At 35.8% G+C, this 25,252-nt stretch overlaps 1 protein-coding gene across 1 annotated transcript; it reads right to left on the reverse strand.

Moving 5' to 3' along the window:
* Nucleotides 1-430: 430 nt before the first annotated feature.
* Nucleotides 431-8,458, reverse strand: LOC128240220 (STING ER exit protein-like). Its single transcript, XM_052956738.1, has 7 exons — nucleotides 8,305-8,458; nucleotides 5,962-6,076; nucleotides 5,342-5,383; nucleotides 4,001-4,124; nucleotides 3,622-3,711; nucleotides 2,137-2,229; nucleotides 431-1,142 (listed from the first exon to the last, which is right to left on the reverse strand). Exons 1-7 carry the CDS (start codon nucleotides 8,423-8,425, stop codon nucleotides 1,089-1,091), a joined length of 639 nt encoding a protein of 212 aa, XP_052812698.1. The 5' UTR covers nucleotides 8,426-8,458; the 3' UTR covers nucleotides 431-1,088.
* Between the last annotated feature and the right edge of the window lie 16,794 nt (nucleotides 8,459-25,252).

Below are 25,252 nucleotides of genomic sequence, written 5' to 3' on the forward strand. Positions count from 1 at the left end.
TTTCCAAACGGGTTTAACTGAAACTTGAACCATAGTCGTAGTTTATATCTCCATCTTACTAGGATAACAGACTGTACATCCAAATCTGAGAGTATTGTTAAGAGTACGAGGGACTTATGCCCAAAGTAGTGTTAGGGTTCTTACATGTAGTTAAATCCTTGAGAAACTTACCTAGTTTTTTATATATAGTATTATGCAATGTGTTGTTTGTGGAGTTTTGTGCGGTTCTTTCATGTTTCTTGTTTGTGATTTTGTGTTTTTGTGTTCTATGTCTTTGGCGTTTACCCAGTGCCATTAAACCGGGTTTATGTTTAACCTTTTAGCTTCTGAGCTTGTTTCTGTAGTTTTTCACATATATTATTGTTAGACCCCAGATGAAACTGTATTCAAACACACTGGTTAATACTATTTTTAAAGACACTAACATCTATAATTCTTTCAATTTTTAATTCAAATGTCTAGTAAAACACAAACTTAACACACATTTATGAACTTGAAATCTTTGAATCCGTATTTCAAGATTTGCTCCATGATTTTATCTTCCCTGCTTCCTACAAAAACTTGCATTTATATGTCAGCAAAGGTTTCCTTTGGAAATGTCTGAATTCAGACAGTAAATCAAAGTATGAGGTGTTAAGTCAAAGCTCTTCAAACAAACACAAATCATTGTCCATAAGGATTTAATCCAAGTCTTGAAGTGTGAGGTTTAAGTCACAGACTGTATCCAGGAAAGCATTCATTTGTCAATAAGGATTTAATCCAAGTCTTGAAGTGTGAGGTTTAAGTCACAGACTGTATCCAGGAAAGCATTTATTTGTCAATAAGGATTTAATCGAAGTCTTGAAGTGTGGAGTATAAGTCACAGCCGTATCCAGTAAAGAATTCATTTGTCTATAAGGGTTTAACCTAAGTCTTAGAATGTAAGGGTAAAGTCACAGACTGTAACCAGTAAGGACTCATTTCAAAATAAGGTATTAACCCAAGTAAACATTCATTTGTCAATCAGGGTTTAACCCAAGTCTTCAAATGTTAATCCTGGAATCTCAGAATTTTCATCAGCTGTTTATCTAGAAATGTTTATCCAGCATTCATTTGTCAATCAGTGTTCCCTTTGGTCTCATCTTCTTAGCTTCTTCTGCAGCCTGAAAGTTTAAAAGAAATGTTGCATTATGGGACAGATTAATATTATGGGGTCTAACAGTATAACCATTATGACACTAGACATTATGGACTAGAATGAAGTGTTCATGCCTAGCCTATGACAGATTAATAGCACGGATAAAACAGTAAAGCTGTAAGAACAAACGTAGGGGTGAAAGTGGACAAAAATAAAACATTCATGACTAACATTGAGCAGATTAATAGCACAGGTATAAAAGTATAGCCATGTAAAAGTATAGGACATGTGTTGCCGTGAATGTGGACTAGAATAATGTTCATGCCTAGCCAAGGACAGATTAATACAATGGTGTAACAGTAACAGCTAAGAAACGTTAGTCCTGAGGGAGAGAAGTAGAATGAAATGGTCATGCCTGGCCTACTAAGGTGACAGGACGAACACATCACAATTTCACAATTACAACTTCACAAATTCCATTTTATGAAATAACAATTAAACTTCTTGAATTCATAATTGCGCAAATTCACAATTTCAACTTGACAAATTCATGATTCAATATTGCAACTTCATGATTTTACTATTCAAATCAAATTGTTTAGTTGGAGTGTTGCTACATGTTTTACGTTATATGTGTCAAACCCCAATATCAAGATTCCTAGCCTGAGAACATTAGATTTCTGCAAACGAATGTAATACTTGAGGTGAGTCTCTGAAAATTTATACCCAAGGTCACCACAATCTTGACCTTTGCCCTTTTTACCCTTAAATCAATAGGGGTCATCTACTAATAATGATCAATTTGCATAGTTTGAAGGCTCTACACCAAGTTATTGATCAGAAACAGAAAGGGCCTACTTTCTATAGTAAATGAAACCATGATCTTGACCTTCCACCTTTTTACTCGGAAATGAAAGTGTAAAAACAACGCTGACAATAGCGCCAGACCCAGTAATCCATATGTGCATGCCATGCTTGGCAGGCGACTCAAAGTCCCTAAATCTCAAACCCTTTTTTACCTGTTCCATTAGTTTTCTCTTGCTCATTCCCTTCCGTAACATCTGTTTCTCGATGACCTTGGCATTGGCAGCGTAGGAATCAGCAATTTCTTTCTGGAAACACGTGAAAAAACAAGTTCTGTGAAAATAGTAATACTGGTCTTGAAAAATGAAATATAGCAAACAAATCTTCATGTTATAGGTCTTCACATTCTGGAAGAGCGATTCTTAACTCAACTTTTTTTATTTAACCCCAGCCATGAAACGAATTTTATGCAAGCTCCTAATGGCAACTTTTATCCATAGATAGATTTGATAGCATTTAAACAAAAAGTCATTCCAATTGAATAAAAATTGTCGAAGGATGTTTGAAGTTGATTAATTAAGGCTACCAGTGCATATTCAGTGATTTTTTGGTGCAATTTACTGCCTTCTAACGGCTGTTTTCCCTTGCGAAAGAATGTACATTTTTCCCCAGAATTAATATTTTTTTCCCAATTTCATTAATGCACATTATGTTAAAGTGAATAAAAAAGCAATGAATTTCTTAAAAAATAAACAAAATCTTGACAAGTTTAACTCTATCACAGCATAAAAAGGTGAAAACATGTATGTTTGCCATTATATTTGCTATTTTGATCTGATTTTGTATTTTCCCCAATTCAGACATTTTTTTCCAAATTTGCAAGGCACAGGCAGTAAAATATTTAAAAAAAAAACTCAATGATATTAGAACTCTATAACTCTTTGCTGGGATTTAACCACTGGCTGTTAAGAAATTTTAGCCACTGTTTAAATCCACTTAAGACAGCCTAATTAAAAATATTAACATCCACTAAAGTCTGTTGTATATAGACAAAACTTGACATTCATGCTCAATGAACGCGGGCTCACTGATTGTAACCAGCCATCGGGATTAGACTTTTGGATGAACAAGCCCGAATTCTTATACTATTGCATGGAATCATATTTTTAAACAAGCCCTGCTATATAATATTCAGAATTTGAACAAGCCTGAAAGACATTTTACCAGTACAGGGCTTGCGGGCTTGTGCTAATTTTGACCACAATGTAACCTGTAAATATTTTGGAACAATGTTTAGGAAGTCTCAGATTAATGGACACTGTTCATGGCAATGTCCAATCTGGGTTTGATTTAGGCTGTTTATAGCATTTGACAGTTGTTGTTTTTCAGATCATTCATAGCAAATACAAATCTCATCTCTTATCATCTCCCTTGTGGACCTTTGACACAACGCATGAAAAATTGCTGGAGTTCAGCATTTCATTTTAAATTGAAGAAATTAATTTCATTTTATCTCATCACTTTATGATTTGGGTCAATCTTTAAAAGAAAGAAATGTTTCATATCAAAAAGTAAATATGAAATAAATGAAATTAACCACAGTCAGGTGATTTAAATGTGCAGCAAAGTGAAGTAACAACTGTGTGGAACTTGAATATATACATGTAACAGTCTTGGTTTGATCAAGACTGTTTACTTACTGCTTCTAGCTCCTCCTCCTCATCTTCCATGGTTGACACAGTAACCGAACTGAACTTGCCCATGTTCTTTGTATGCTTTGTCAGTGTCACCTGAAATCATTCAAACATTTTGGTTATTCTATACATCAAGCTAAGTTTGACACCTTATGCTTTCTCTGACTGAAAGTGGGCTTTACTTATAAAATCTATATGTAGTGTTGTCAGTACAGATTGAAAATCCAACTCAAGGGCTCATGAGTAGGCTGGAAACGAGGCTCTTTCTTCGAACCATCATAATACTAAGAATAAGCAACTGGCACACACAACACTGCATCCACATTTTCATCAATGCTTAAAACTATACAATGTTATGATTATCACTACCATTTATTTTATATACCTTCTTTGGTTTTGCAATCTGGCTGTACACATCTTTCTTCACACCATCAGTCTTCAAAGCACCATCCACAGCAAACATGACTGTACTCCGACCCTGGTGGTGGTAGGCTATCCATAGACCACATCTAAAACAGGTATGGAATTTTCATTTCCATTTACAGTGTGTATAATCTTTTAAAATAAACATAATTTTAAACATCTTTAAAGCTCCATTATTTAGGTATTGAAGTTCATTTTAACTCTATAGTAGTTGTGATCTTATGATTTAACACAATTGTATCTGTCTTCAATGCACCGTCCACTTCAAACATGACAGTACCACAACCCTGGAGATGGTACCGTAAGGGATCCATACACCCAGTGATTTATTTTGGAATTATAATTACCGCCTGTGTCTTACTAATTGGGAAAAAAAATTGACTTTGGGAAAATCTAAAATCAGACCATAATATAATGTCAAATACACATGATATAACTTTTTAATGCATACATTATGCTGTGAAAGAGTAATTCTTATTCTCATTATTTTTTTATTCATTAACAATATCTACATTTATCAAATTGGGAAAAAATGAAAAAAAATGGGGAAAATGGACTTTTTTTCACAGGGGAAACAGCCTTTACAAGGCAGTAAATTGCACTAAAAAATCACTGATACACCCCACCTTGAAGAGTCATTATCCTTGAAGTTTAGGTTGACCAATATTTATCCATGTTACCTGGTTAACTTCTAAAACCATGATTACTTTAGGTACCTTACATGTAGTTTGTCTATTGATGTTTTTAAATCAATTAAGTGCCATAAAAGCTGAATATTGTCAAAGCCAGAGCTTTTGGAACATACTAAACATGTGTGTATTATCACTGAATTGCATGTTTAAGTTTTGACCAAGGTGAAAGTTTTAACATTACAAGCTGATAACACTAAGGCTATAACAATACAAAATTATGATTTTTTTTTAAATACAAAAGACAAGTGAAAAAGCAAATATACTGTGTCTTTACAACCTGACAAGTCATGACCTGATAAAAACTGTTTCATTTCTGTCGCAGGCTAAAATAAGTACGTGGACAGTCCTGAAAAAAGCTGGAGGTATGGGGGCTACAGAGGTCAAGGGCAGAGCGCCTTTGGGGGACAAGTAGGGGGGGGGGGGGGAGTTGAAAATGTTTTCTGGTATTTCAGAGGCCATCTAAACTGCATCACATGATTTTGGCAGCATTTTAGAGACCCCCTCGGAAAAATCAATCCAATCTTCATCAATCTAAAAGGTGCCCCTAGAGCCCCTAACCCTGGACTTACGGATTAAACCATAATTTTAGAACTCCTGAAAAATGTTCTCACCTTTTACACTTCTGTCTATACTGCTTCTCAATTCCATTAGGCCTGGAAATAAAAGTTCACATGTTCATACAAATATATTAGATAAATAAAAATTCAAGGCCAAGGAAGCATTTTTTTGTTGGTAATGATGGAAAATTCCTACTGGTACCCTATGCTAGAGAAGTCCCAAACATTAATGCCCCACTTCTGTTATTATCGTTAATGCATAAATTATCAAATCACTTTAAAAAGTAAATCAACTTTTAGAGGCATTAAAATTATGCATCATGACGCAAGTAGAGGACTTGCCACAAATGATTTATCTTTTTTCTGACATTCTAAAAACAACTGCAAGGTGTGCATCAATTTCTAGATAAAAATAGTTAAGGGTACACACAAGAGAGATAAATCATGCATTTCTGGTTTGAATAGTAAAAATAGGACCCTCGAGCACACCATGTCACTGGAACCTTAGTAAACCTAATTACCAGCTTATGAATGTGCCCTTTGATCATGACAGATATAAAGTGCACATTGTTAACAGCCATCTTCAGATGTATCGATAAGAAAAATACAAAAAATACCTGACTTTGTTATCAAAAACACTTGAATTGTCATATTCGTTTACATTTGTTCTTTACCTTTGAAGGTAGATAATTTCATCTGGATCACATGTGAACTTGTAAGCTCGTTTACTGCTGTCAATCACACGAGCCCCGTCTCTCGTCCGCAAAGGCAACTTTTCAATCGGGACATCTAAATTGAAAAAAAGCATCTAATAGCAAAAAAACATTTTAAACATGTACATTCAGGTGCTCTTTAATGCATTTGGGGGAAACAGCCCTAGGCTTTTTGGATGGGAAAAAATCACTTGATAAACTTCATTATGGTACAAGTTGTTCATCGAGTGCAACCAGTTTTGAAATAAATAATTATGTTGTAAAATATAAACATTTATTTGCATCGTAATTTGTATGCCTTCTTTTAGGGGGGAAAACTGATGTGGTGAAAGTAATAGTATAAGTTAGCCGGTTATATTTCGGGATAGGAATCTAGTAAGCTTCGGGCATGTGTGGCAGCGAGCGGCGCTCTTAAACTAATCCTGGACCCGACAAGACGTGTTTGAGGGGTTCATCCTAATACATACGACCGTGCTGTCCAACCTACAGTTACCGTGAGTTGAGTAAATACAATACTGATTAAATCAGATTTATAAGGATTAGGTTCAGAACATGTATGCCTCCTTTATGAGGGGAAGACGCTGAATACTGGTGTCTGTTATCTAAGGATTAAAATCCTTGACCTCCTATTATTTTATACATCTGCACTCTCACAGATTGAATTTTTTTCCAACTTTTTAATTTGTTGTCTAGGAACGAGCCAATTTTTGCGAAAAAGCCCGAAAATCCCCGTAAATACCTTCCATTCTCTGAGGTATATAGCGTTTTTCTTTTATACTCCCGCTTGATACCAATTATTCACCTTTCTCGACACACAACTTCACAATACACAATTATTTTTTATCGATTAACTTATACAGCACCATTTTTAACCACACGTTCAAAGACGCTTTACAACGAAATAAACGGATAACTTATTACAGGAAATATCAATAACAAATAATACACCTTTAAAACATTCAATATACGATATACTTAAAATACGAATAGCAATCAAACACAATAAAATGTGATATTGAACTAGTCGTTAAAACATTAACATATATGAAATTAAAAGGACTTCCCGGGATTTAGCCATCCCCCTCGTCCGAATTCCACACCCCCCTCCACCCACCAACAACTTTGGCAGGACGACCAAAATGAAGTATTAAATATCGGCGTACACACCCTCGCATACTTTTTTGTATACGGTAAGGTACGACCCTACCCTCCCTTACCTCTACAATTTGAAATGAGATATACCAAGATATACAGCATACAACCCACTAAAACACAATGCAGTTTTGAAGGAACGGCGTAAGAACCTCCTCGCATACTCTTCTTTTGTACGAACTTTTGAAAATGAAAGGGGGTCCCGGGTTTTAGTCACCACGACCCCCATCCCCACCCTCCCCAGGCTTCCCCACCCCTTAGTCTAAAATAATAGACGTGTTATACGGGATTCTTCCAATCCCTAACGTCTAAACGGGAATGTGCAAAAAACGGGGGTGTTTTAAAAATATTGAAATTGTTTTAAGTGAAGTATTTTATGGTTGAAATTCATCATAAAGAGTTATTTTCATATTTTGCTATGTAAGTGAAATGTTATTTTGCACTAAACAAGCATTTAATGCATTAAAACAAGTTGTTTACCTTTCCAATAAAACGAAAGTTGACTGACACAGATAACAATTATGCGAAGGGGAACAACTCGATAAAATCGTAATAACTCGGCCTCCTCCGACAAAGCTTCGAGATAGACCTCGTTATACAATCGTAACAACTCGGCCATGGCCGAAATGTTCCGAGCGATTTAAAACTGTGCCCTGAAGCCTTGCAGGTGCCCTTCATGTATATATCGTTATGTTTTGACAGAATGAAATGAAGAAAAGCCGTCAAATTCATAATTATAAGTTGGATAAAAAAAAAATTGTGTACGGAACTAATATAAAATAACATTATCTGGCAAATATCATTGTTTTTATGATATTTTATAGACGCTATATGCTTTAACCCGGAATCCTGATCGGAACAACTACCCACTTTTGATACTAAACAATTTGTACGTGAAGGATTTGCCATATCAAAAATCTAAAAAAAATCCGTCAACGTACAATTATTTGGACTACCCCACCCCTCTACAACCTCCAACAATTACGGCATACAACATTCGAACACAATACAGTAGTAAATCCGGGCGTATTAAAGAAAACGCTATATACCTCAGAGAATGGAAGGGATTTTCGGTATTTACGGGGATTTTCGGGATTTCGGTAATTCCACCGACCCCAAATTGAAAAACAAGGTTGAATGTTGATTATATACCTAGAATGAGACACATTTGTCCGCAAATACAATAATAAACGTTTAATGGTTTCTCTCCTTGATATTCTTCCTCATCCTTCGTATCGGTACAAACAAGAGACTTAGACACAACTTTTGGCATTTTGACGTTTTATTTTTTTGCCGCGAAATTGCATTACATATCTATACTAACCCCAAAGAAAATAAAGAAGCAACAGAAATAAAGCAAACTGTTGTGTGTTTCCTATGTGTAACCGGGGTTACTTGCCCTTACCATTTCATTACTCTTGTGCAGAGTACGCTGGGTACCGGACAACCTCTGAGTGCAGTATTTATATTCGTTTACATAAAAAAAAGACATATTATTATTTTCAGAAATCGAAGAAAGATCAACTTATTTTTGATAAAATAACAACATTTCTTTACGTGGTTCAAAGCAGATATGATTTCAAATATGAGAAGGCATTTTATATGCCAGACTCCACTTTGGTTGATCCCAAGGTTGGACAGTGATGAAGTAAGAGGTAGGGCGTAGGGTTTGTAAGCGGCACATCGTTGCTATAGGCACTTCACGCTAGCCAACTGCGGTTTCTACTGGTATATTCAGATTTAATGTGCCATGCAAGTACTTTTAAACTCCCTCTTTACATGAGACCGCCATCTGGTCAGAGCCACAAGGAACTATAAGTTACAAGTGTGTTTTTTTTAAATACTAAATATTGAAATACATGTAATTGATATATTTGTGGCCATGAACAAATAAAATCGTAGATAATTGTGCATTGCATTGCAAATTATGTGTATGTCGCATGTTAACCAACATATCCTAGTTCGTGACATCGAAGATAATTATACATTGCATACTATGTGTTTACCGTACTGTTGACCAACATATCCTAGTTCGTGATATCGAAGATAATTGTACATTGCTTTTGATAGACAAGAAAGGAAGGGTAAGGGTTAGAAGTTTCTTTCTTGTATATCAAAGGCACTAAATATAATCAGATGTGTTGTTTATCTCATTATATGTACCCAAAATAATTTCAATCAACACTTTAGAGACAGACAATGATTCAGACGCATGTGGCGCTTGGCAGGGGCCATTTGAACTTAGGTTAACCAACTGCCAGAAGGCAAGAGGCCATGTGTACCCATTGCTATAGTCTATCAGTATGGCTCACAATCGTTACGGCATCTCTGGCAAGCTTCGAGATAGTCAATACCTGTTGGATACTGGCCAAGGTGTTCCGATTTATTTCCGAGGTCAATACCTGTTGGATACTGGCCGAGGTGTTCCGATTGATTTCCGAGGTCAATACCTGTTGGATACTGGCCGAGGTGTTCCGATTGTAACAGTAAGGCCCATTCGGGGGACAGTACCCATGACCTTCCGCATTCGATACCGACGCTCTTCCACTGGGCTATCGCATGAATCGGGGTGGTACGAATGCGCAATACTCTTTCCTTTTTTTAAAATAAAATGCATGATGGTCTTTCCGCCTCTATTTTGCTTTATTGTGGCTTAAGCCCGTCACATCCCACTGAGCGTCTCTTGAGTTTAAATCCGATGCCAAAAAAGTAATTTACAGAAACATATCGAAAGTATTGGTAAACTATTTATCAATACACAATGTATCATTAACGTCTAAATTGTACAAATTATTACGTATATTAATCTTCCGACTTTTTTATTATTAATGCATGCCGTTATTTCGGTCATGTGAGATCAGGGGCGTAGCTTGGATGGAATCAATGTGAAGGCCGAATTCTAGTGGGGGGGTTCTTGGAGCATGCTCCCCTAAATTTGTTTTTGACCCTAGAATGTCAGAGGTGCGCTTTGGAGTATATTTGGTACAAATAGGAATGATTCATAGACCATATGTATCATAAAATATTACTTAGATTTAAGTCTCATGACAAGAATAAAGTTAATAGCAACGACACGTTGATTTTATATTGTTATTTAATACACTTATTGCTGGCTAGTTTCCACTTTGTTTGCTGCATAAACATAATTATAGTAATTAATTAAATAAAATGTTATGCTAGGCCGTTATGTTAAACAATATGTTTTAACCCTCGAGTATTTTGTAAATCTTATAAATGTTTTTGAAATTCATGAAAGCAAGTAAAAGACAAGAAGAAAAACTATCGACACAAACTTTCAACATCTGAATGCGTTTCAAGTCAATCTCAAAGTGAACAAATTCCAACGTCAATTTAGAAAAAGTCTAGTTTTCTACATTTCTCTGAGGCAAACACGTTGATCACTTGGTAAACATCAATGTTCATGTCCTTTTGTACATGGGTCAGGGCTAACGACGAAAGCCTGTCAGACGTCATTGTTGTTTGCAAATAGTTCTTTATGCGTTTCATACCACTAAATGACCTTTCACATGTGGCCGACGTCGATGGCATGGTCAAAAGGACCCCGATGATGGTACAAATCCAAGGATACAAGTCCTTGCACGTCTGCTGAAGGATGTCTTGCGGTAAGTTTGTTATACTCCATCTAACTCTATATCAAGCAATTTCCGACTTGAATGTCTCGTGTGTTTGAGGGAGGTCGGGGGCAAAGGCGGCATATATTGTCGGCACCGAGTTTCCATTTCCTGAATGGTCCAGGAAAACATTTTACAAAGTGACCCTGTAGTAATCGGACACCGTTTGGACATCAGGGTTAGCTCTGTTCTGCTGTCGACCAGCTTCTCTCGGCATTGATGGTCGAATGTCAATATCAGCGCTAACATCTACGGCCTTGTCGTAAAGCGCATCCCATACATACTTATCAACCCGTTCATCGTTACACAGCTTAATAACGACACGTATTTCACTCACAGCATGCAACAAGTCGTTGTTCTGCTTTTGTAGATTTGTCGGGGAACGGTTCTACTCTACATACATACTTATCAGCCCGTTCATCGTTACACAGCTTAATAACGACACGTATTTCACTCACAGCATGCAACAAGTCGTTGTCCTGCTTTTGTAGATTTGTCGGGGAACGGTTCTACTCAGAAAGTGTTCCGCCAAAAGGAGCGCAATTCTAAATATAAAACGCAATATGGCGGCCAGATATTGCCCTACCTTTTCGACTCTCTGCCAGTAATGTCTTTAATGCGTGAACCACTACAGGGAACGCATTCTTGAAAGTTTAAAGAGCGTCTGTCCGACTGGACCAACGTGTTTGACACAGAGTTCGGAGCTTAGTGCGCTGGTCCATTTCCTCTTGGGTAGCAACATCGTGTGACAGCTCGTTCTGGAATGCGAGCAACCGTTAAGCAGAATAATCAACAGGAAGTTTCTGTCCTGAACAGACGACATCAGAGTTCTGACACAAGGAATGTTTGAACTATTTACCAAAGTCAGGTTCAAACAATGCAATTTACAATGCACGTAATTTGCATGTAATGAACGTTCACGGATAAGAGCTTGAAGTCCCGGAAAGTTCGCAGACATGTTTGACGCACCGTCATAGCACTGAGCTCTGATCTTAAGTAAATCGTGATTTGCTTCTTGCAAGAACTCCACAATGTTTGCGCAAAGTGTGACCCCTTGATCGATTCACACTCAACGAATCAAAGAAATTCTTCTCGGACTAAGCAACTCCTATTGACGAAACTCACGCAAAAAATTGTTCTTTTGTCGATTTGTCTGTTGCTTTATTAACAATGATGGTGTAAATATTGGCACGACCAACAGTCTTCCAACAGTTGTTTCTTCACCTGACTTATGCAAATGCCAATTAATTCTTTTTGGATTTCTGGTGAAGTGTATACACTGTTATCGTGTGCGTTGTCTAGATGATTGATTTGCGTCAATTTGGACATTTTGTGCTAAGGTCCTCATTATGGCCAAGAAATTATTGTTATATTCGGTGTGTCCTCGTAACGGTATATTTTGTTTTGCACAAAGCACATTTTTTTAAATAATTCTGGACAATATGTATCAATTTTTGTTTACCGATGCTTTGGATATGGTTTTGTTTATCGAATAATATTTTCTGGGCAAGATATCCATATAGCCTTCGGCACGAATAGACGCATCAAGATGGGATTTTTCAACTGCATGCCGTTTAATTAGCATGAAAATATTTTTTCCAATCCCATGTGCCGGCCGTAAAGGCTTTCTCTCGTCCGTCTCTACCTCTGAACACACAGTAGTTTACACAAAAGACAGCGTCCTTTGTCATGGAGTACCTCAACCATGGTGTTTCCATTAAACATTTCCTGCTGAGTTTTAGCAGCTTACTACTTGTTTCAAATGTAATGGGAAAAACTACAATAAAAATAATTGTATTTAAAATTGTTACAAGACAAAGAATCAAACCCGATATGCGAGACGAGCACTGATCCCCAACGCTATTATCTCAATACAACATTTAGTTTAATGCATGTATAGCAGGATGAAAGCGTGTGTTAAAGTCGCAAATGGTCTGACAGACTTCTTCGCGTGTAATATAGGCACAAAACAGGGGTGTTTGAGCTCGCCGATAATTTTTGCATTGTTTATGAACGATTTAGTTCATTATTTACGAACAAATACTAACAATGGTATCATTATCTGTGATGAAGTTGATAAAATGTATGCTTTTATGTACGCTGACGACGTATTAAGCTTCGCAGAAACGGCTATAAATTTGCAACGCATTATCAATAATATAGCGGACTTCAGCGATAAGGTTGGCATGAAGGTTAATACAGAAATGTATTATGGTTTTTTGAAATGGCAGACCACTGCGATATTACGAGCGGTGGAAATATAAAGGGGCGCAACTAGAAGTGGTACCATATTTTTTCATACCCAAACTATCTTGGACAATGACGAGAGAAACATTGGCTAAGCAGGCTCAAAAGGCAGTTTATAGCATATTTAACTACTGTAAACACTTCGGTTTCTTTGGACCAGATGAAGCATTTAAACTATTCGACGCGATGGTTGTACCTATTTTATGCTATTCGTCAGAAGTATGTGGTTATGAACTGCCATACTGTACGGAAAGAATACATATTAACTTTTGCAAATATGTGTGTGGATTAAACAAAAATGTAGCAAACGTCTTTGCTTTAAGTGAATGTGGGCGATTGCCAATTTCAGTGACCTATATTAAGACACGTTGTGTTAAGTATTGGCTTCGACTTACGGATATGCCAGAACATCGGTATCCCAAACAGTTTTATAACTTGCTCAGAAACCATGACAATTCTGGTAGATCCAACTGAGCCACAAATGTAAAACGAATGTTATATAAGTATGGATTTGGATTTGCTTGGCTAGCAGATGGTGTTGGAGACGCAGTGATATTTCTAGCACAGTTTAAGAACAGGCTAAAGGATTGTGCATTTCAAGACATACATTCGAAAATAAACAATTCACCCAAAGCATTGCATTACAAGGAATTTAAGACTATGCTTGACACTGAAAGACATTAAACATTGGAGTTGCCTTTCTTACTGAAAAGACCACTGTCAAATTTTAGATGTTCAGGGCATAACTTGATGATTGAAAGAGGCAGACATTTAAATGTTGACAGAGAATTTGGATTTTGTGCATTTTGTTTAACACGTAACGTTTACATCATTGAAGATGAGTTTCACTTTCTTGTCATATGTCCACTATATGAATCGATAAGGCTAGAATGTTTTGAAACTGTATGGTTTGATAGGATTTTTGACTCTTGCATTATTTTACTGTATGATGTCTGATGTTAGAGAGAGACAAATATTTTCATTAACAAAGTTTCTACATAAAGCAAACATGTTGAGGCAAACTTTTATTGAGGGTAATAGACGTGGCTAGTCTTGTCTGTACCTCTTGTATTTTGAACATTATTTAATATATGTTACAACGAAATGGAAATTGAATATGTTAAGACAATATATATTTAAAAGCAATAACATCTCTATATATGCATGTTGTTAACTGAAGTTTGTAAAGATAAGTATACATGTCATTGGCAATATGTTGTTGATTAATCTCTTCTGATCTATATCTAAAATGCATATATATATGGAGCCTGTGTATTTTGGGCCGGTGGCCTTAAATTGCAAATAAACCCGTATTGTATTGTATTGTATTGTATTTAAATGTGTTATTATATAATTTAATCCAATAAATTAAACACTGTCATTTGGAAACAATACGATTGCAAAAAATAACTGCTTTACATAGTAAATATATCTTAATTGGTTTACATTTTAGTTTCTTATTGACAGGCCAAATCCACTATAACAATAAACTGGGCTGTGTGTTATTGTACCAAGCACACAATTCAATATAATTTATTAAGACTAAAGTCAGTAAAGAAAAAGACTGACCGTGTCGGAAATGGGAACTGAAGACATGATGGCCAGGTTTCATTTAATAACGTTGGTGTCTTCGTCTACTGGGGATAAGGTACGATATCCGATATTCGGATACTTAATGGGAATGTTTTCGGCCATGATGGCCTCTGCCAGGCTCTGGTTTTGTTTTACATTTCAAAGAAAAAGCGCCCACCAAGCAGTGTTTGAAAGGTTTAGAAGACGGAACTTTAACAATGCGCGACCGTACCCAACAATATGTGGGCTACAAAAGGACAACAAATAAACAAAAAGACAATTTAAATAATCGAATAGACTAGATTGCATTTTGATTTATTAAGCTATAAAGCTGAATACCGTCAGTGGTTGACATGTTATTTCGAAATTGTTCTATTTTGTTGTTCAACTATTGAAAATTTGAATATGATTATAACTGGTCTTCAACTGGAGGTCATTCACACTGCAGTGTATTCAAAAAATGTTCTTCCATGGTTTATACTGTTATGTATTGTATTGTTTTATATTTAATGTTTCTGCCACTCCGCAGTGATGTGATGTTTTTCACATAAGGTGTTGTTGGATAAATTTTATAAAATGCAAATAAAATTTTATTATGTATGAACATGTCAACCAAAAACCTATTTACTATCTTATGTATCAAAATGTTAAGCTATGTTTTATTTTGAATTGTTTCTATAGCCCAACGGATGAAGATTTGTTTATTTTTGAAATTTGATTCACATTAATTTTTGTTAAAGAAATCCATTTTCCAAAAATAATACTCTTGGCACCTGTCAGGGCTGTAGGCATCAAGCAGTCTTTTACCTAGGACAGTAACTAAATCACTTTTAAAAGATATTTAAATGAAACTTAGTTTAACATGTTGCCATGGACAATATGCATGTGTCCAGCAAGGGGCATAACTCTCGCTTTGGTTGGTATTGAGTTATGCCCCATTTTTGACTGAGAAAACCCCCCAGAACGCTTGTTCTCTTCATGGCGCTCTTGTTGACCTTGGCAAGATCAAGGTTCAGTGTTAAAATGAAGATATGCCTTGTAGGTTATATTAACAAACGGGAAAGTCTGACATTCAAGTTGAGAATTAAATGGCTTTAATAGAGATTGTTGTGTAAATGTAAATTCATCATATTTTTTTGAGTTAAAATTCTGATGTTTGGAGCTAAATATTATCTACTTATTGTCTGGCTTTTAATAATTATGTACTTATTTCACAGATCCGGAACACGTTTATTATGTATTAGAGGTTCTTTTGAAAAGTATTCATATCCATGTGTCTGCATTATGCTGATTACTTCTATTTAAATATGTTCATATTTAACACATTACTTGTAGTGATCAGCTATATGCATGCATTGCTTCGGTGTTATCCACATGATTCATGATGTCGTTGCTGTTCATTGACACTCAACTATTACAGTATTACAATCGGAACAATAAAATATTTATGAAAACTTTACTTTTGTTTTTTTTTGCTGACATTATCCTTGGTTGATATGCAAACATAAATCAGTGTCACATCCTTAAAGTGCGAATGATTCCAGTGTTGTTCGCACAAGATGATGCGTTGTTCACATTACATTAATTATATTAGTACTATGTAGGTTCATTTTTAGCATACCTGAGCTATTGTGATTGCCCTGTGTCCGTCGTCACAACAATTTGATTGTTAACACTAGAGGTCACAATTTGGCACTATCTTAATGAAACTTGGTCAGAACGTTACCCTCAATAAAATCATGGATGAGTTCGATTCTGGGTCATGTGTGGTCAAAAACTAGGTCACCAGGTCAAATTAAAGGAAAAGCTTGTTAAAACTGTATCTTCAGGAAACTTGGTCAGAATGTTTATTTTAATTAGCTCTAGGCCAAGTTCGAATCTGAGTCATGTGCGGTCAAAAACTAGGTCACCAGGTCAAGTTGAAGGAAAAGCTTGTTAACACTCTAGATGTCACATTTATCAAAAAAAATTGTGAAAGTTGGTCACAATGTTTATATTAATAATCTCTAAGTCGAAAGTGAAAGTTGGTCAGAATGTTTAAAACTGGGTCATGTGCGGTCAAAAACTAGGTCATAAGGTCAAATTAAAGGAAAAGCTTGTTAGCACTCTAGAGGTCACATTTATGACTGTATCATCAGGAATCTTGGTCAGAATGTTTATATTGATTACCTCTAGGCAAGTTCGAATCTGGGTCATGTGCAGTCAAAAACTAGGTCACCAGGTCAAATTTAAGAAAAAGCTTTTTAACACTCTAGAGGTCTCATTTATAACTGTATCTTATTGACAGTTGGTCAGAATGTTTATATTAGTTATCTCTAAGTCAAGTTTAAATCAAGGTTAATTGTGGTCAAAAACTAGGTCATTAGGTCAAATCATTGGAAAAGCTTGTTAGCACTCGAGAGGTGACATTTATGACTGTATGTTCATGAAAGTTAGTCAGAATGTTTATATTGATAAGCTCTAGGCCAAGTTTGAATCTGGATTATATGCGGTCAAAAACTAGTTCAACAGGTCAAATTTAAGGAAAAGCTTGTTAACATTCTAGAGATCACATTTATAAAAAAAAATTGTGAAAGTTGGTCACAATGTTTATATTAATAATCTCTAAGTCGAGTTTAAATCTGAGTCTTGTGCTGTCAAAATCTAGGTCATTAGGTCAAATCATAGGAAAAGCTTGCTAGCACTCTAAGAGGTCACATTTTAGACTGTATGTACATGAAACTTAGTCAGAATGTTTATATTGATAAGCTCTAGGCCAAGTTTGAATCTGGGTTATGTGCAGTAAAAAACTAGGTCACCAGGTCAAATAATAGGAAAAGTATTTTAATACTCTAGATGCCACATTTATGACCATATGTTCATGGAACTTGATCAGAATGTTATTGTTGATGATCTTTATTGGATAAGGTGAGCAATCAGGCCCCTCTTGTTTTTTTCAGCAGTCATTATAACACGCTGAAATGGCCATTGAAATTAAGGTAGCCCACCCTTAACGGGCACCATTTCAGACTATGATCAGCTCGATAATTTCCTTGATTCAAAAACAAAATTCAATTTAATTTCCGTCAAATAACAATCTTATTTAGATTTATATTACCCTACCGCCATTCAAGAATTGTCAATAAAAATGACATCACCTGAGAGAAGAAAAATCCTTTATTTCATTTATTTTTCAACATTTTGGTATCCGAGTAGCAAGAAATATATTTGCTTTCTTTACAAGGGAAAGTTACAGCCCGAACACGACAGCCTATACTCTATGTCCATAAATGCAGCACTCCATTGTGAATAAACACCCAAGTGTGACCTTGACCTTCGAGGTAGGGACACAGGTATTGTACGCTACACGTCGACTTGGTATGTCGAACACATGTGGCAAGTTATTTTAAAATCCGTCCATACAAGGGAAAGTTACAGCCCGGACACGATAACCTATACTCTATGCCCAAGTGTGACTTTGACCTTAGAGGTAGGGACATGGGTCTTGCACGCGACACGAAGTCTTGGTATGTGGAACACATGTGGCAAGTTATATTAAAATCCGTCCATACAAGGGAAAGTTTCAGCCCGAACACGACAACCTATACTCTATCTCTTATGCAGCACTCCATTGTGATTAAACACCCAAGTGTGACCTTGACCTTAGATGTAGGGACATGGGTCTTGCACGTGACACGTCGTCTTGGTATGTGGAAGACAAGTGGCAAGTTATATTAAAATCTGTCCATACAAGGGAAAGTTACAGCCCGGACACGACAACCTATACTCTATGTCCTTATATGCAGCACTCCATTGTGAATCAACACTAAGTGTGACCTTGACCTTAGAGGTAGGGACACGGGTCTTGCACGTGACACGTCGTCTTGGTATGTGGAAGACATGTGGCAAGTTATTTTAAAATCTGTCCATACAAAGTAAAGTTACAGCCCGGACACGAGTTATTGAGCCGGACACACGGACAGACGGTGCGATTTTAATATTCCCACCTTCGGGGGCATAAAAATCGATATCAAATATTTGCCGCCGAATTGTGTTTTTGTCAAACCTTGTTTAACTACCTTTAACTTATACCTTATAAGTAATTATAATGGTGTTAATATTTGCAATAAACACACACGCATCGTATTTCTTTTTTTATGCTTTTCATTCGAACTCCTCGGACATTTTTATCGAGGAGTTCCTATAAATGTGTCGTTACGAGATTTTCCATTCGGCACTACTCGGCCATTTTTATTGTTTACGATAAAATTGGTCGAGGATTACCGAATGGAGATGGTCGAGGTGTTCCGATTGTAAACAAATGTAAACTAGAGCTATCACCGAAGGTGATTAATACCCCCGAACGCCGCCTCTAACTATGATTAATCATTGTATGAAGTTTTATGAAATTCCATCTAGTAGTTTTCCAAGTTACTGTGCAGACAAAAGTTTGACAAAAAGAAAAGAAAAAGGCAATAACTCTGTAATTTGCTAAAATAGTTTAATGATTCATGTACACTGCATTTCCTTTCATTATGATCTATCACTGTATGAAGTTTTATTAAATTCCATCCAATAGTTTTCAAGTTATGCTCTGGACAAGAAAAAGTAACAAAGGGCAGTAACTCTGTAATTGGCTGAAATAGAATTGCAGTTCATGTACACTGCACTTCCTCTCATTATGATCTATCACTGTATGAAGTTTTATTAATTTTCATCCAATAGTTTTCAAGTTATGCTCTGGACAAGAAAAAGTAACAAAGGACAGTAACTCTGTAATAAGCTGTAATAGAATTGCGGTTCTTGTACACTGCACTCCCTCTCATTATGATCTATCACTGTATGAAGTTTATTAAATTACATCCAATAGTTTTCAAGTTATGCTCCGGACAAGAAAACATAACAAAGGCCATAACTCTGTAATTAGCTGAAATAGAGTTATGGTTCTTGAGCACTGCACTTCCTCTCATTGTGCTTTATCATTGTATTAAGTTTTAATAAATTCCATCTAGTGGTTTGCAAGTTAAGTCTGGAAAAAAAATGACAGCAAAAAAAACAAAGGGCAATCACTCAGTAATTAGCTAAAGTAGAGATACTGTTCTTGAACACTGCACTTCCTCTCATTGTGCTTTACCATTGTATGAAGTTCCAATCAATTCCATCCACTACTTTTTAAGTTATACTCCGGACAAAAAAAAAGTAACAAAGGGCAATAACTCAGTAATAGGCAAGAATAGAGTTATGGTTATTGTACACTGCACTTCCTCTCATTATGCTCTACCATTATATGAAGTTTAATCCATTTCCATCCAGTAGTGTTTAAGGTATGCTCCGGACAAGGTAAATTGCAACGGACCGACCGACAAAACGATAGACCGGCCGACCACAGGGTGACTCCAATATACCCCCTTCAAACTTCGTTTGTTGGAGGTATAAATACAGCCCATGTAAATCCCTATAATAACTGTTTACAGGAAAACACGGCATTGATGGGGATATATTTACGACCCTGTAGTATTTGAGTTATTTTTTTACTCATTGTTAAATTTTGTTTTGGGCATTCCGATCGTGAACTTATTTAGTAAAAGTGTAAAATCCGACCCCAAGTGCGACACTTGAATAATTGTATAGAGTTAAACACGGCCCTTTTGGGGTGAAATGCGACCTCAAGGTATTAAAAAAATCTGTATTTATTGTTGAATTTTGTCGAAGTTCGGCCTATGAAAAGGGAAACAAAATGCAAACGAAAAATACCCCAATAATACAGCTATTATAGTCCAATATAAACATGCTTATATTAAAGTTAGAAAAATGACCGTAGATTTTACAGTCTTGGGCGTTAAAGAATTTCCGAATGAAGTGGCTTTATTTATTTCATTTAAAATTTGATTTCAAAATTTAGAAAGAACAAGAGCACCGCGAAACGGAGCATTATACGCCCGAAGAAGATTCGGCTTGAGGTCTTTAATAAACATTTAGGTTATGCTAGTATACTGCTTACTAGGTGTGAAGTGTTTACAACAAAGGCTTAAACTTTCAATATTGAAACGGAATTGCTAACGCCCCCCAGTGAAATTAGCCTTTGAGGTACGGACCTGGAAAGCATGCTTGACAAATCCTTTTAATGTAGAGATGATTTGTATAAAGTTATTTGAAAATCGCTTTAGTAGTAACCCAGTTATGGCCTGGACATGGAATTGCTAACGTCCCCCCCATGGTGTTTCTAGTGTTTGAGGTATGGACCTGGAAATTATGCACGACACATCCTTTTAATGTAATGATGTTTTGTATAAAGTTATTTGAAAATGACTATTAGTGACCAAGTTGTGGCCCGGACATGGATTTGCTGACGCACCCCCATGGTGATTCTAGTCTTTGAGGTATGGACCTGGAAATTGCGTGTGACACATCCTTTTAATGTAGTAATGATTTGTATAAAGTTATTTGAAAATCGCTTTATTAGTTACCAAGTTATGGCACGCACACGCAATTGCTAACGCCCCCCCAGTGAAATTAGCCTTTGAGGTACGGACCTGGAAAGCATGCTTGACAAATCCTTTTAATGTAGAGATGATTTGTATTAAGTTATTTGAAAATTGCTTTAGTAGTAACCCAGTTATGGCCTGGACATGGAATTGCTAACGTCCCCCCCCATGGTGATTCTAGTGTTTGAGGTATGGACCTGGAAATTGCGCGCGACACATCCTTTTAATGTAATGATGCTTTGTATAGTTATTTGAAAATGACTTTATTAGTGACCAACTTGTGGCCCGGACATGGATTTGCTAACGCACCCCCATGGTGATTCTAGTCTTTGAGGTATGGACCTGGAAATTGCGCGCGACACATCCTTTTAATGTAGTGATGATTTGTATCAAGTTATTTGAAAATCGCTTTATTAGTTACCAAGTTATGGCCTGGACACGGAATTGCTAACGGACGGACAGACGATGGAGGTCATAACAAAATAAGACCCTTCGGGCGTATAAAAAGGGTAACACATGTAAATGATTCAAAATCTTGGGATGCATGTGAAGTATTCTATATATAAGAATATTTATGAAGTTGACATTGGTCATTCTTATGTCGTGACCCCAAGATACCCGACTTATAATGCTTCTCTTTGTGCGAATCAATTCTTAATCACACAATCTCTAGGAATCAATTTTATGATCGCCTTTGGGTTGTTCTGTCTTTTTTTAACTTTTTTTAATGGCCACCACATTTAATTACCTCCCTTGTTGAAGACTGTCAGTAGCATCAAGGAAATCTTGTCTTATGGTAATATTTAGAATGTTAATTAATTATTTCTTGCTTCTAATGTCACCTTAAAACAGTTTTCACGCACCATTCAAGAAATAATGCTTCATTCTCCTTAGAACTATTTAATGTCATCCAATACCTTTTATGGGGGTGAAAAAATAAATAAAATCAAGAAATTGTACCAGTTTAATACATTCCTTTGAAAAATATGTGTTCAGCTAAACAGGTTAATAATCGGTTAAAGGGCTAATTTAAAACTTTTTAGATTGAAGGCTTATAACAACAAAATAGATCCATCATAGACAAATAACAAGAAACCATTGTAGGAAATTCAGTACAGAACTATTTCTAAATCCACTCGGCTGAACAATATAATAATATACAAGTATATACAGTTATTCTACATGAACATTTTTTCTTCAATGTCAAATAGCTATTTACCTAACAAAAATGAAAAAAGAATGCTTTCCTAGCTTTGAAAAAAGCTAATTTAAAGTTATTGAAACTCATTAGAAGAATATATCCTTAATTTTAATGTCACACTATCCATTCAGCTGAACATTTTAATAATATACCAGTATAAACAATTAGTAATTTGTTCATAAGGATACAGCTTTTTTACTGCTAAAACAAGTGTTTGTTTTTTTTACCTAATTCACAAAAATAATTTGTTTTTCTTGCTTTAAAAGCTAATAAATTGAAACAGCGAAAAAGAACCATCGCCAACAAACTACTAGAAAACATTGTTGGTAAGTTTTACTTGCAATGAAAATTCTGGCTTTATGAGCTAATTTATTGAACCTGATACAACAAAATAGATCAATCACTACTAATTATCAAGAAAGCAATGAAGAAAGCATCGTTCGAGTATATAATACATAACTATGTATACCGGGGTAATCTACCCTGGGCTGAACAATTCAATACATGTATATACAGTTACTATCTTTGCAGTTAAAGTATGTATTAGTAAGTATGCCTGCCTGGTAAAAAAAATTTGAGTTTATACTACATAACGTAAAATATGCATTTTTTCCTAAGTTGCTGGACTCGTGGGCTGTACAATTATACAAATATATACATGTCCATGAACTAAGCTACTAAATGCAAACAATTTACTGACTGCCATCTTTCTACTAAGTATACAAGAGCTACATACATGGACATCAAGGATGTTCTATAGTTAATGTGAAAATATTGTGACCCTCAAATAGAGAAGTTCAATGCTGCCATGAGAAAATCCATATGAATAAGAGCACTCCAAACTAGACACAAAATAATACTCGTCTCTTTCTTTTATCTGTTAACCAATAGATATAACTTGTCTCTTTGAACATGAGTAACATTCGTTTTAGTTTTCATTTTGGTCAGATCGAGTAATGGCTGCATAATATTACCGGTCGTCCATTAAGCGCAGTGGTTAGCACCAAGGTGACCTGGGTTTGATTTCCGGCCTTAGGGCATGTGAGTTTGGTTAGTGGTCACCAAGCTGTACAAGTAGGCTTTCTCCGGGTACTCTGGTTCCCCCACAACACAATACCACACTCTCGCGCAACATCGTGCCAACGAGAGTGATTAATATTAGTTGTAATAGCTTGTTTCACAATCATTGTAAAATTAAATAAGTTACTAATTAATCTTTATATGAACATCATCTTTGATGCATATTTCATATTGATTGGCTCAACATTTTGATTAATAAAAAAACAGCATTATATTTTACTGCCCTTTCTGCCAATAAGAGATCCTTTGTTCAATAAAATTGCTATCATAAATCTTTTCTATGTTTTTTTTTAATAAGTTGAATGAAAATCTATCACATAAGATCATAATTGATTCTTGCCACTATAATTTGCCTGGTATTATTCAAACATCCCTCTAGCACTAGACTTTGCGGTTAAGTAGAATAATCCACAGTTCATTTTGTCAAGTGCAAAATTATAAATATATATATATATATTCATATTAAATATCATGAATTAATGTATTAAAGAAAATGTTCTTACTCCGACTAGACTTGATTCTTTTTTTTTAAAGCAGACAACACTAGAATGGGTAGAAGGCATCCTCATGTGTGCCATCATGGTATTGAATCAGCGACATAAGCATTGGTATCTTTCATAATTATCATTTCATTTATATGTTTTACAATAAACCAGTATACCAGTTTGATTTCTTGCCAGCCAAATATTAGCCCAATCCAATTTGATGTTACTTTAAATAAAAAAATACAGATATTGTAACATGAACTTTTAGTGCTAACATGTTCTTAATATGCATTTATCATAATTTGCCAAAAAATATTGTTTACATCAAAGTATTTGAAAAAGAATATATATTTTTCTAACCAAAGCAATTGACTTAAATATGGTTGCATCTGATATTCTGTGAAATGTGATTCATAAATTTTTATGGATTGTTTAATGAAATGTTTTGATACTGGTATGTGTTACTGCACCAGTACCAGCCTTAAAGAAATCCTTTTGGAAATATTGACAAATGCGAAAAATTATTGTGGTACTTGTAATGTAGCTGGAAAAAGTGGGCGTCACACTGGAAGAATTGGTGTTGTTAGTGATTCTAACCACTGAAAAACTGTTCAGTGTATTATGTACCTCAAATATACACCATTCAGGTGGTGGGAGGGATACTAAGAAAGTGAACATTGAAGAAATACAAGCTGTATGAAGGTTTACATATCAGGTGTTGTTAAATTTAATATTTGAGAGACAGTAGGTTCTTCCAATCAACCAGGGCAGAAGGTTTCTGTACCACTCTCCTCCTTAGTGGCAAAGTGGAGCAATGTAACTCCCTTGTTTCATTCCCACTCCGCACAGCTCCATTACTATGCAATGGTTGATTAAAAAAAATATCAAGACATAGTTTTTTGACATCTGATGGGGTATGGGGGAATGAGTACCGCTTTAAGGTCACTCAGTTTTCCAGAAAAGAAGGTTTGAAGCCCATCACCAGCTACAAATCCAAACAGGAGAATAACATCCAGCATTCAAGTCAACCGACAACTAAAGATGCAGTGGCCAATGCATTCTGCCTCCAACCAAACACCACAAAAAAGGGAGATATTCAATGTATTTTGCCTTCTGGGAATGACCACAAAAAGGGGGAGATACGGAATGTATTTTGCCTTCTGGGAATGACCACAAAAAGATGTGGAGATACCGAATGCATTCTGCCTTCTTGGAATGACCACAAAGAAGTTGGGGAGATATGTAATGCATTCTGCCTTCTTGGAAAGAAGTGGGGGAGAGAACTTCTATTTTGTTGTTCTGATACATTAAACAAGTTCTTGAAGCCGGAAAGACTTTATTCTTTTTTATTTAGATAAAAACAGAGCTGTACCCTAATGTAAAAGTAATTCTGCCCTTGGTAAAGACCACCAAAAATGG

This window comes from Mya arenaria, chromosome 7, assembly GCF_026914265.1.
Source record: "Mya arenaria isolate MELC-2E11 chromosome 7, ASM2691426v1".
In the NCBI taxonomy this organism is placed as follows: Eukaryota; Metazoa; Mollusca; class Bivalvia; order Myida; family Myidae; genus Mya; species Mya arenaria.

Bases quoted from the DNA above. Each gene is read 5' to 3' on its own strand.
- LOC128240220 (XM_052956738.1), bottom strand. From the start codon at position 8,425: ATGCCAAAAGTTGTGTCTAAGTCTCTTGTTTGTACCGATACGAAGGAT. The intron at 6,077-8,304 runs GTATATAATCAA...TTTTCAATTTAG, and splicing joins ACAAATGTGTCTCATTCTAG to ATGTCCCGATTGAAAAGTTG. The intron at 5,384-5,961 runs GTAAAGAACAAA...TTTTATTTCCAG, and splicing joins GAAATTATCTACCTTCAAAG to GCCTAATGGAATTGAGAAGC.